The sequence below is a fragment of the Camelina sativa genome, chromosome 15, assembly GCF_000633955.1.
Source record: "Camelina sativa cultivar DH55 chromosome 15, Cs, whole genome shotgun sequence".
Lineage (NCBI taxonomy): Eukaryota > Viridiplantae > Streptophyta > Magnoliopsida > Brassicales > Brassicaceae > Camelina > Camelina sativa.
The window spans coordinates 12,398,433-12,410,816 of NC_025699.1; the positions used below are offsets into that span (position 1 = coordinate 12,398,433).

Here is a 12,384-nt window from a genome sequence, read left to right on the forward strand (position 1 = left end):
TGAAGTTATGGGTAGTTCTTGAAACTTTTAGGTAGTGTGTTTTGAACCTGAATTTGGGAGCTTTCCTGCGAATTGTACCAAGCCCTTGTTTAAAGTATGTGTAATCAAGAACCAATCTTGGTGAAGGAAGAGAGTGTGGTAGGTTTACGAAATTGTTTCAGCTCAATTTTGTTGCTTGGTTGATGAACAATGTCAATTTCTATGATTGGTTTTATATGTACCTGTATGGCTATAGTGATGATTTTATATGTACCTGTATGGCTATCAATGAATAATGTCAATTTCTATGGTGTGAATATCTGCTTTCTTTGACCACATCATTCCCTATTTAGTATGCATAACTCTATTTTCATCGTATTAACTCTAACATTGGTCATATTTTTTGTACTTGGCTTGCAGTTCAAAATCGTCTTACTACTGGAGACCGCATGCTTGCTTGGACCAACGGTGACATGTGTGTTCTGCTGCTGCCCTGTAGAGACTCGTGATCACTTGTTTTTTGTTTGTCCCTATGCTCTGCAGAAATCTGGACGTCAATAGCGAGAGATGTCTTCAAGGCAAGGCTCTCCACTTCATGGCCTACAATTTTGGAGTACCTCTCAGAAACTCAGCATGATCGCATACAAAGTTTCCTGACCAGATATGTCTTTCAACTCTCCGTCCACTCGATATGGCGGGAACGGAACTCTGGGCGGCATGGTGAACCCCGTGCTCTGCTATCAACCTCACTCGCTGTATGGATAGACAGATTCGTAACCAGCTATTGGCAATCCAAAAATTGGGTGATCGACACTACGAGCAAGACTTACAAGGTTGGCTCGCAACTCGGGTCTAATGACACAACTTCTAAACTATCTATTTCTACAAGCTTCCTCTGTTTTCTCAAAGCATAACAGTTATTTTTCAAAAATAAGAACTCAACAAGAGTTTTACCATTGGAGAAGAATAAATTGATCAAACTTCTAAAAGTTCTTAATCTAAAAAAATACACAATTTAATATTTTCAAATTATAAGAGTCTCAAAATTATATNGTTGTTGAAACCATTTAGGTTACTTAATTCTCTTTTTTTTTGGGGTACAAATTTATCTTTATTCAATCGATTTTCAAATAGTTTTTCAAATGTTTTCGAGTGGGGTTCATAGAGGTAGTGTGATTGTGTTCCTTTTGTTCATTCCTAATGGAATTATCTGATTTCAATATATGTTGAGAAGTCATGAAACTACAAACCTGATAGATTAATATCTTAGACTTGTAAGATACTANTTAATTCTCTTTTTTTTTGGGGTACAAATTTATCTTTATTCAATCGATTTTCAAATAGTTTTTCAAATGTTTTCGAGTGGGGTTCATAGAGGTAGTGTGATTGTGTTCCTTTTGTTCATTCCTAATGGAATTATCTGATTTGAATATATGTTGAGAAGTCAAGAAACTACAAAAAGGATAGATTAATATCTTAGACTTGTAAGATACTGGTTGTTAACTACTCTCTCTGTTCTATATATGTAGTAATAAAATTATATTTTAGTTTTATTAAGAAAACAAAACTCCATTTTTATCAAATATCATTGGAGTTTATTAATTAGAAAGTATCCTCCAATTGAATACTACTCCCTCCGTTTCAAAATATAGGATGTTTTAAGCAAAGCACGCATATTAAAAAGTTTTTAATTTTAACAAATTCAACCAATCAGAAACAATACTGCATAATATAAAATATTAAACTAATCTAAAAGTTGCATTGAAATTTGAAAACATCTTATATTATGAAATAACAAACTTCGGAAACATCTTATATTATGAAACAACAAACTTCGGAGGGAGTATAACTTAACAACTAGTGTTGTATTAGTTTGAAAGAGGAAATTTTATTATTCTTTTAGCAGGATCTTTAATCAGGAACTCTTGCGATTTTAACTTCTTTCAAAAGGTCTACATGCTTGTCTCTGAATGCTACTTTATAACTTGATGAAAAATATTACAAAGATATAACTCTGATAGAAAGTCAAAACTCTGTTTCGATTTGTTTCTCATCTGCTTGGAGACCAAACGAAGCAGCCATGGTCACAAGGGAGCTCAAACAAGCTCTAGCAAGCAGACACATTCGATGTGCGGAGTGTGAGGGAACATATCCACTGGCAGAACACTCATCAATCTGTAGCAACCCTTTATATTCTTCTCCTCCTACGTTTTCAAATCACCAAGTTTTGTTTGATCACTTTCACAAATAATATTAAAGAGTAGAGATTCAAGTGGATTAATAGATACTAACCACGCCATGACAGAGGTAATCAAGATCCCTAGCGCAGGTTGCAGGATTACAGGAAACATATATGATCCGTGGAGATTTAAGCTTTAGCAGAAACTTGATCAACTTCATGTGCATACCAGGTCGATTAGGATCTGTAAGAAAAAACAGTTGTCACGATTGGTAAACTGCAAAGTACTAGAAGCTAGATGAAATGCAACTATGTGAAGAAGATTATAACCAGAAATAACGATATCAGGCTTAGGGAAATTGTTTCCAAAATCTTCTCCTATTTTGTTTAGATCCCCTTGGATGAATGTTGCATTCTCTATGCCGTTTATTTGGGCATTCTTGTGTGCATCTGTTATTGCTTGTGGGACTACTTCATAACCATACACATGTTTCGCCCTAGGAGGAGGGTAATCAGACTGAACAATCAGCAGCAGTAAAACATTGCTTAAAAAGGTAATCATTGACAGTACTTTCAACTCATATGTCTACCTTCTAGCGAGTGTAAGACCTATGGTACCAGTTCCACAGAAAAGATCCAGCACGACTTCTGAGCCATCTCCTTTAAGTCCAGCAGATTCCTCAATAAGCTTATATAAAACTTCCGCCTACATAGTAAACACCATTTTAATTCGACAAGTATGTATTTAACGTTTGGAGTGTAAAATAATCATGTTGCTTAATTGTTTCACATACCTGATGAGTGTTAGTCTGAAAGAAAGAGTTGGCTGAAATCTGAAATGTAAGGCCTCTTAAGGTCTCTGTGATTGTATCTTTCCCGTAGAGAGTATATTCTTTTTCCCCAACAGACGTATTACCAACCGAAGAATTTACATTATTCATGATGCTTACCTGTATTTCAAGAGAAGTATGGAATTGTTAATATGCAAAGCAAGAAAAAAATGCATTGAATCATCAAGGATTGTAGGAATGAAGCGAATCCGATTTCAATACGTACCACTTGAGGAATTGATGAAATTCTATCAATTAAGGGCTTCAACAGCTCTGGCTTATAAGACGATGTCACAAAATTGACCATAAGTTCTTGTGAACCAGTCTCCATATTCCTATGGTCAAGTTTGATCATAAGAAAACAAAACATTAGCAAAACTAACGCAATGTAACAACTACTGCTAAAGATCATGCACAGATTACAACTATCATTTTCACCTCCCATCAACTTTAGCTCATCATGACAAAGACACAATTTTCTGGTACTGGTCTTATATTTACAAGAACAAGTTGCTTTTTCTATTGACAATCTGATTCAAGTACCTTTAATACCTTCCAGTTCTCAGCATCAAATGTTTAAGAAACCCAACATGTGAACGACAGTCATATGGTGAAAGACTTAATTGAGGATCTCTCCAGCAATCTTGAACAGCAGCAAGAACCTATTTAGCAAAAAAGTTTATTAATAATACCTCTGAAAGGAAAGCTCTACGCAGATACTGACGTTGTAAAACAGCTTTCAACAACATACCACGTTTCCTGGCTCGCTTTGTAACAAGCACTTATCAACATTCAAAACCTTGTCAAAAAATCCAGGTGCGTGTAAACCCAATGCAAAGTTCTTAGGACCATCTTGTCTCTCATGCAACATATCAATCGGAAGCCATCTTTGTGGACAAAATGAAAACTCCATCTATTCAAAATGTAAAAAAACTTTATAAACACCTAGTCTCAAACCAAAGCACCAACCATAATAACCACATTTGACAAAAACACAATCAAACCTTATTACGATAATTGAATTGGATATCACAAGCTACAATAGGCTTCAAGACAATCTCAAGACTAGGGTTGTTATCAGAAAACCTTCCAACATGTCTGATAAGCTCATGAACCTGCTCTTCTTTAGCTTTAAGCTGAGCTTCATAAGAGACATTCTGAGTCTTACAACCTCCACAGTAAGATGCATACTCACATGGAGCTTCTACTAAGTCCTTATGTGGAGATATCGTCTTAATTTTTGTCACCTAACGTTATATACCAAAAGAGTCAATTAGTACACCAGTCAGATTTAAAAATCATAACTTTATCACAATTTGAGGAAAAAAGGTGAAGTTTTTATTTAAAAAAAACCTCAGCATAGCTGCCTTTACGGCGAGTAACACGGCCGATAAAACGTTCGCCGGGAAGAGCTCTGTCACACATGACAACGAAGCCAGTTCCATCAACTTTACAGATTCCTTTGCCTTTAAACCCCAAACTCTCGCACACAAGCTCCACTGTCTGCCCTCGTTTTGGGTAATACGGCGCCGTTCTCTCATTGCTTCCGTTGCTGTTCTTCTCTTCAGAAGGAGGGAGATGTGCGAGAGAAGACGAAGAGGAAGAGCAGCATCGTAACCTATGAAGCCATGAGCGTGTGGGCACCACGTACCTGAGTCCATGAGCAGGCGTCGTGGCCAACATTGAAACCGAGAGAGCTCGAAGTAGAAGAGAGTGTGCTAATTTCAGAATTTGCGATAAGAGAAGAGATGCTCTCAAACGTCACCGTTTTGTTCTTCCTCTGAGAGCTTAAACCCCTAATGATAAAACGACAGCGTTTCATTTCATTAAGCAGTTTCGTTACTGTATTAACTTACATGAAGCGTATGTTTCCGAAATGTTTTAATACTACTAACCATAATACAATACGTTTGTCTTGTGAATGAATTGTAATAAAAACGTCTTTGAGAGACCGTCGTCAGTTACAGAATGAGACAGAAGATATACAAATGTCCATAATTACTAGGGTTTAATGCTTTTATTATGTTTCCTTCTTTGAGATTCTTACATTTAAGCTCTCCTCTGTTTCCATGAGACATCCCATCGACTGCGAATCATCATCAGACAAGAGTTAAGCTTTCTTTGCTTTTACAAGAGACAAATTAAATTTGAATCATGAACGATTCCGACAGCTGAAACAAAATGCGTGACTGAGAAGATCCAAATCCTAATTTTTGTATTCTCTGGTAAAGTTTCCCATATTTCAAAGTTTCAATCTTTGTTTTAATCAAACACGTTGAATTCATCATCTTGGTGTGGTGTCTCTGTTCTTTCAAAAACGACAGGAACTAGTTTGGAATTTGGAACTTCTCGTACGTTTTTGATCGCTTGCGTTTGGTAAATCCTCAAATCTTGTCTGATTTGTTTAAGTGCTATTGAGATTTGGGAAATATACTAATTCTGTTTCTCTTCTTGTCTAAGTAATCATAGAAAGTGTTGTATCTCTGTCTACGCTAAACTCAGTTCCCAAGAACCTGAAACTGATCATGGGAATGGAGGAAGGGATTAAGGATAATGCTTCACCACCTCCCAATATGAGGCATACAAACCAATCTAGGGCTCTTTTGCCGATGCGGGTGCTCCAGGTGTTCTTGCTATTCTTTGTTTTGGTTCTTGGAATCTCAGTCGTTAGTATGCACATGATCAAGTACTTAAAGATTCAAACTTTTGCTCCATCCACATTGATCTCTCCGTATGATGAGAGAGTTACATTAGAGAGCTTTATCAAACCTCCATCGAGCGTTTGGCACTTCATGAATGACAGTGAGCTTCTTTGGCGTGCATCGATGCAGCCAGGGATATACAGATATCCGTTTAAAAGAGTTCCTAAAATAGCATTCATGTTTCTCACCAAAGGACCTTTGCCGTTTGCTCCACTTTGGGAAAGGTTTTTCGAAGGGCATGAGAGCTTTTACTCAATCTATGTTCATGCGTTGCCTAATTACAGATCAGGTTTCCCAAGCTCATCTGTGTTTTACAGAAGACAGATCCCAAGTCAGGTAGAGATCAATATAAAACTCACTTTTGTAATGTTGGTTCTTGTGTCTTTTATTTGGTTTCTTTCACATTAGAAGTTTCTTTATTTGTGTGTAGCCTGTGGCTTGGGGAGAGATGAGTATGTGTGATGCTGAAAGGAGGCTTTTGGCTAATGCGTTGCTCGATATCTCTAACGAATGGTTTGTTTTGCTCTCTGAAGCGTGCATTCCTGTTCGTGGCTTCAACTTAGTCTACAATTATATCTCAAGATCAAGATATAGTTTCATGGGTTCTGTTGACGAGAACGGGCCTTACGGGAGAGGTAGATACAGCTATGCAATGGGACCAGAAGTCCGACTAAGCCAGTGGAGAAAAGGGTCTCAGTGGTTTGAAATTAATCGAGGACTTGCTGTCGAAATTGTTGAAGACATCGTTTACTATAACAAATTCAAAGAGTTTTGTAGACCTCCTTGTTATGTTGATGAACACTACTTCCCAACAATGCTCTATATTGGATACTCGGATATGCTCGCTAATAGGACATTGACTTGGACAGATTGGTCAAGAGGTGGTGCTCATCCAGCTACTTTTGGTAAAGCTGACATCACAGAGAGGTTCCTCAAGAAGCTTTCACGTGGTCATGGTTGCTATTACAATGATCAGCCATCTCAAGTGTGTTATCTCTTTGCAAGAAAATTTGCGCCAAGCGCATTGAAGCCTTTACTCAAACTAGCACCAAAGGTTCTTGGGTTCTAATGGGTTCTTTGTTTTTGTTCTGAAATGTTTTGGAGTTTGAGTGTAGCTTTAGCATGGACACAAACTGATCATTATCCACATTGCTAATATAGACACTTAAACTGCTAAAGAAATCTTTAACTTTACAGGTGATTGAGATATATTCTTGTTCTGTTGCTTCAACAAGTCTAAAAGTAATGTAATTTGAATTTTCAACCCTTCAAATCAAAACTGGCATGCTATAGAAATGAATAGAACAACAAAAGTTTATCTTTTATTAGCTGTTTGTCAGTACAAATATCAATGTAAGAAGTGTATGTGTGTGTGTGTATGTTTGATGTATAGTAACAGTATTTGATTTACATCTTCATATGAAGAGTAAATAGAATATACTGAAAATCTAAACTAAGATGAAGATGCAATTAGAGCAAAAGAATGTGGAAGGAGTTCAAATAGTTTAAAAAAACTAACTAATCATATGATCTGAGTCCATCCTCTCTTCCTGAATAGAACGGAAGATCCTTGCAGCAGATTCAGAGGCAGATGTTGAATTATGAGGAATGGCTTTAATGGCACGAAGCGGCGGTTGCTGTTTCTCCTTGTACTCATCAGTCTGATGGGTAGGCTCTGTAGGGAAAAGTTGGAGCACTTCAAATTTATGCTTCTCTGGTGGACTTGAAGCTGTGCTTCCATGTACCTCACTGTCATTAGATTCGTGAGACTTCTTTAAAGAAAATGGAATGGCTTGAGTCATGTGGCTTGATGTGCTGGACCATCTTTGATACTGACCAAACGGGTTTGTCTGGTCGACTGTTGTCCTCGCGTTAGGAGGTGGGAAGTAGCTGTGGCTAAACTGAGAAGAAACAGGGAACCTGAATGCAGCTGTGTCGAGCGAATCTTGGCCATAGACTGGAACCATTAATGCTGAAGGAGAAGGACATGGTCCTGCATATGGTTTATAGACTAGACCTTCTGAATGAGTTACCACAGGAACTAGCCACTGGTTTCCAGGTGGAGGAAGTAGCTGCTGTGGCCAAATCGGGGCCATGAGTTCTTTGCTTATGGAAGGTAGAGGAAGATTTGGTTTCATATACTCTGGATATTCTTCAGTTACAGGTTTCTGATTCTCAGTGTTTGGTTTTTTAATCTTTGAAGCCGCCATTGCCTGCTGATGGGATGACCTCATTGTGCCATGTTTGTCAACATTAACCTTACTTTCAAGAAGCAAGTTTGGTGATTTTGCAACCATCTTTTGAACCTGCATAATGTTAAGTTAGCTGAAGCATAGGAAACAAAACAGATTCTAGTAAAACAATAAGGTTATTAAAAGCTTACCTTTATCAGTCTATGCAGCTCAAATACTTGCCCGGCAAAGATCTTTTGCTGACTGAAAAATATCAATAAGAAATAGTAAGAGATACCGCAAAGTTTATGAAGCATGGAATCACAAGAAAAAAGTGAAGAGGATACAAACTTGATCATAAATGTTCTCATCTTCCAAAACCTCTTTTCACCTATCACTCTGGCAACATCATAAGAAGATGCACTCAAACCAGACAAAGAGTCTATTGCAGAGCAGTCTGAAACATCTTGAGGCAGAGTTTTAAGCTTCTTTTGAGTTTCATTGTTAAAATCAGCAAAGCTTCTTCTATATAACTGCGTTTTCATCACATTAACAGACCCATTCTGGCTTTCATCTTCCAAGCAGTCTGACAAAAGAATCTTAGAACCAACAGCTTCTCCTCCTGCTTTACTACTATCGCTAGTACAAAACTGGAGTGACAAATCTGTGTTTGCTTGTGGATTTCTTTCTGAGCTTTTAACAACAGGAACCTTGAGCAAATCCAAGTTGGGAAGGTTCTTGAGGTACTCATTTCGTTTTATTATAGGCTTAGTATTAGTAACTGATGATCCTTTTTGACTTATATAATTCATGCCTTTTCTATTCATCTTCCCCTCAAACTTAGTGCTGTTGCAGATTGGTGAAAACTGATTCTTTTCAGGTCCATCAATCTGTTAGAAAACATACTCAGACAGGTCATCAAGTGATATTCAAAATCTTATTGCCAATTCTAATTTGATCACAAACCATATTTGTATAAAAGCATGCAGACACACACACACACACAATCAAGAAAGTGAGATGAGTGAATTAGAGAGAACTTACGAGACGAGCGGTGTTTGGTGGTGGAGGAAGAGACAAAGAGAAAGTGGAAAGGGAATCAGAGATGTTGTTGGCCAGAAAAGGAAGAGTGGGACGTTTAGAAGAGATTGTTTTGCCTTCAAATGGCTGAGACAAACCTCCTCTTCCAGTATCATTCACATGAACCCTTGGGAACAATGGTGGTATAGTTATCCTCTTTGCCTCATCTTTCATTCCTCCCATCTTTTTCCCTACGCTCAGGAAACAAACCCTATTCATTGAATTCCTTCCCGTACACGTAACCTAAAGAAATGAAAACAGAACCAGATTGTGTTACCTTCCAATAAACCAAGTGCCAAGATTGAAATCTCACTTTCGATCAATCCCAAATCCAGAAGAAAAGATTAAATCTTTGTTTTTGTTTTTATGTAGATGGAGATCGAGTCCACCTGAAAGAAACAAATGTTAAGAAGAAGCAGAGAAGCAAAAGAAGATATTTTTGTGTCGCCCCACAATGGATTCCATACGAGGGGACGACAAAAAAAGTTGTGAAGGTTAGGGTGGTGGTGATGTGTGTGTGACTCTGCGGTCATGTCTGGTTGCTTCAAGTAAAGATCCCTAACTCACGGGAACTCGGATTGCAGATGACGTGGATGGTATTTGTTGGTTAGGTCCGAGTGGTAGACGAATGGCGTGAAGGTGGAGATGTTCGGGTGACTCGGTCTTTTACACACACAGCCACATGTTTTTATCTTTTTGTATTTCTCTCTCTCTCTCTCTCTCTTGGCTAACTTCATCATCATCTTTCCAAAATTTCCTAAATTGGGCTAATCTTTAGCGAAATATCTGTTTCTGATCGCAATCACTTAACACTATTGTGGGAGAGAAGAAGATGCGTGTTCGGTCGGAGTCTTCTACCTAGTTTAACCGGACCGGAAGCTTGGTTTAGCAGAAAACCAAGGATGGACCATGAGTCTCCACGTGAAGAAGGGTCGACGTCTCGTTGGTTTCTCAAATCTTGACGTGTGTAAGAGCCTAAGAGAGTGTGACTTACGTGGGCTTGAGCCCACTAGTTTTCATTTATTGTCTCTTTGGGTCCCTTCGCAAGATTTTCATACATAATCGAAGAAACATCTACACTTGGTGTCGTGGAGACAATGGTGTAGCAAAGTGTGACCATGTCCATGTGTCATCTCATCGATGACAATTACTCATTATATCGTTGTTAGACGTTTACGCATGTTTAAGGAGAATGTTAGAATGTTGTTGACAAAAAATAGAGTTGTTGATTCTGTTTTTTGTATCGATTACAAAGAAACTTATCATTTGTTAGCGAGTAAACTTTTCTTGTTTATGTGTTTGTCAAGAGACTAGTATGATTGAAGCTCGTATCCTTGTCATTGTCAAGATTCATTTTTTCTTACAGGATAAGGGGGAAAAAAGTTAATAACAAAAACAAGAACGAAAAATGTAATAAAATTTTGGATTCTTAATTAACCAAAAAAAAAAATTTGCTGAGTCCCCACAATATGACGCCATGCTGATTTCCCACGTGGGACTACAATACTACAAGATCATAGCCAATAAAAGAGAGCCACGTGCATATGGGGAACGTTGTGTTCACGTGTGGAACCATTCAATAATGGAAGGGAGAGAGCAAGCAAGAAGAGTGAAGAAGAGTCAAGCAGCTTATTAGCTTCGCTTACTGTACAGCTTCGGTCTGGACCATTTAAAGCGTACCGAGCCAAAGTATCAGAAAGTGAAAGAATGTTATCGATCGGGTTTTTTTCTAAAAACGTTGTCGTCTTCCTCTTAACTCGTAGAAATTTGTTTCATGTTTTGACATATATATGTGAAATTGTGATAATGGACCACTTTGATCTCTTTATCATGGGCGCAGAATCATGGACATACCCCCGACAAATCCTTTATTTCTATTTATACACTAATTATCTCCTATAGAAGAAAACACCAAAATATCTTAATCCATTGTTTAGGAGTTAGGACTACTTACTAGAATCTACATGCAAATTATATTACTACGTACGAGATTGGTCTAGTCTTCATNGTTTTTGTATGAACATGGTTTACATAATAAAATAAAAATAAAATTCTCACAATTAGACTCGAGTTGACTTATTAAACCGACATGGTCGGTTGCAATTTTTGGTACATTGGATCGGTCCATGACCGTGGGAAGTCAAATTCGTCCCAATTTAATTGAGAGTAGTTGTTCTCGACCGACATTTTTGGTTCCCGCTTGAGGTGTGAGTATAGTTGTTAATATTGATTTGAGAATTTTTGTTTTTTTATGGGTCTCTCAATTAATATACGTTTTGGTATTATTCAAATACAAAAATGGAGTTCACATGTATGGACAAAATAAGGTCTCTTTCGTTGTGAGTATCCTAAGGATGTCAACAACTGTGAATGTGATGTTCATCTTCATTTACTCATTTTCTTCTTTATACCAATTACCATTTATGGTTATATGCATAAAATGCAAAATGAATATTTTTCTTTGTATATATATTTTACATATTCGTAATACCTAAAATGCTATTTTTGAAAGGAAGATGAATACATTTCTACTGAATTACGGTGTCCAAAAATTTGTTCTTTGATCCATTAAACCGTCTATTGTAGAACATTATGTATATTGGTATTATTACACATTTCAACGAGAAAATATGACTTGGACTAATGAGTTTGATCATCTAATCTATATCAAAAATAGGGTATACAAATAAGAATTCAATAAAAATGGTGAATTCGGTAGATTACCCATATGAAGAGATTTTACCATAGGTCATGTAGTGCATACACCCTAAATTATACGAGAGAGTGAAATTGTTGATTAGACTTTTGGCACAAAATTCACAGTGAGGATTTTTTTATTTTAAGTCGCAACTATAATTAAATCTTGTAGCTAGAGCTAATCCATGTATATTTTGATTGTCATATTTTCCGAAATACGTCTAAATTGTTTTGTTCTTGTTCTTTAATCATAATATTGTTAGTTTGCAGATTTATTCTGTTTTTTTTTTTTTGTCTAATTATGCTGTAACTCGGAGCAAAGACAAATTCGAATACAACCCCACCTATATTAAACAACCTAACTAAACTCAAAACCAATCAGCTTAAGCCTTATTAACTAACAGTAATAAATTTCTTCCAAGCAAGATTCAAACTTAGGAGGAAATAAGTTTACGTTTTGTCTCCAATCTACTACCATTGGGCCACAATATTAGTTATGAAAAAAAATGTTCGATTTATTTTGTGAGAGTAATCCTCAAAAAAAAAAAAAGGTTGACAATTTGTAAAAGAAAAAAAAATGAATGAGCTGTGGAATTATGGTCGACATGTGGTTGGGCAGAGAGGTCATGTTGCCTTCTTTGCTCTCCCTTTCTCACCGTTCTACGGATTGCGATGTTTTTGTAAGAAAAAATTACCCTTAAACCAAAGCACTTCTTTTATTCCCCCACTGATGTTGGTATGTCTAC

General features: G+C 37.0%; 3 protein-coding genes across 3 annotated transcripts; 1 reads left to right on the top strand and 2 right to left on the bottom strand.

Moving 5' to 3' along the window:
- Positions 1,890-4,735, bottom strand: LOC104746557 (uncharacterized RNA methyltransferase CT0009-like). The gene is made up of 10 exons (XM_010468064.2): positions 4,342-4,735; positions 3,993-4,235; positions 3,740-3,901; positions 3,541-3,650; positions 3,215-3,323; positions 2,953-3,108; positions 2,749-2,864; positions 2,489-2,655; positions 2,272-2,402; positions 1,890-2,183 (listed from the first exon to the last, which is right to left on the bottom strand). Exons 1-10 carry the CDS (start codon positions 4,669-4,671, stop codon positions 2,076-2,078), a joined length of 1,632 nt encoding a protein of 543 aa, XP_010466366.1. The 5' UTR covers positions 4,672-4,735; the 3' UTR covers positions 1,890-2,075.
- On the top strand, positions 5,456-6,855 carry LOC104746558. Its single transcript, XM_019236580.1, has 2 exons — positions 5,456-6,026; positions 6,121-6,855. The coding sequence occupies exons 1-2, from the start codon at positions 5,514-5,516 to the stop codon at positions 6,757-6,759; spliced, it is 1,152 nt and encodes a 383-aa protein (XP_019092125.1). The 5' UTR covers positions 5,456-5,513; the 3' UTR covers positions 6,760-6,855.
- Positions 6,987-9,876, bottom strand: LOC104746559 (protein HEADING DATE 3B-like). The gene is made up of 6 exons (XM_010468068.2): positions 9,509-9,876; positions 9,219-9,330; positions 8,906-9,132; positions 8,213-8,751; positions 8,074-8,125; positions 6,987-7,996 (listed from the first exon to the last, which is right to left on the bottom strand). The coding sequence occupies exons 3-6, from the start codon at positions 9,122-9,124 to the stop codon at positions 7,205-7,207; spliced, it is 1,602 nt and encodes a 533-aa protein (XP_010466370.1). The 5' UTR covers positions 9,125-9,132; positions 9,219-9,330; positions 9,509-9,876; the 3' UTR covers positions 6,987-7,204.

What these genes read in the sequence shown, in the direction of transcription:
- LOC104746559 (XM_010468068.2), bottom strand. Translation starts at nt 9,124, where the DNA reads ATGGGAGGAATGAAAGATGAGGCAAAGAGGATAACTATACCACCATTG. An exon ending in ATGAGAACATTTATGATCAA is followed by an intron (nt 8,126 to 8,212) that starts GTTTGTATCCTC and finishes GATATTTTTCAG; the next exon opens with TCAGCAAAAGATCTTTGCCG. An exon ending in AGCTGCATAGACTGATAAAG is followed by an intron (nt 7,997 to 8,073) that starts GTAAGCTTTTAA and finishes AACATTATGCAG; the next exon opens with GTTCAAAAGATGGTTGCAAA.
- LOC104746558 (XM_019236580.1), top strand. Translation starts at nt 5,514, where the DNA reads ATGGGAATGGAGGAAGGGATTAAGGATAATGCTTCACCACCTCCCAAT. An exon ending in GAAGACAGATCCCAAGTCAG is followed by an intron (nt 6,027 to 6,120) that starts GTAGAGATCAAT and finishes ATTTGTGTGTAG; the next exon opens with CCTGTGGCTTGGGGAGAGAT.
- LOC104746557 (XM_010468064.2), bottom strand. Translation starts at nt 4,671, where the DNA reads ATGTTGGCCACGACGCCTGCTCATGGACTCAGGTACGTGGTGCCCACA. An exon ending in GTAAAGGCAGCTATGCTGAG is followed by an intron (nt 4,236 to 4,341) that starts GTTTTTTTTAAA and finishes ATATAACGTTAG; the next exon opens with GTGACAAAAATTAAGACGAT. An exon ending in TTCAGACTAACACTCATCAG is followed by an intron (nt 2,865 to 2,952) that starts GTATGTGAAACA and finishes TTTACTATGTAG; the next exon opens with GCGGAAGTTTTATATAAGCT.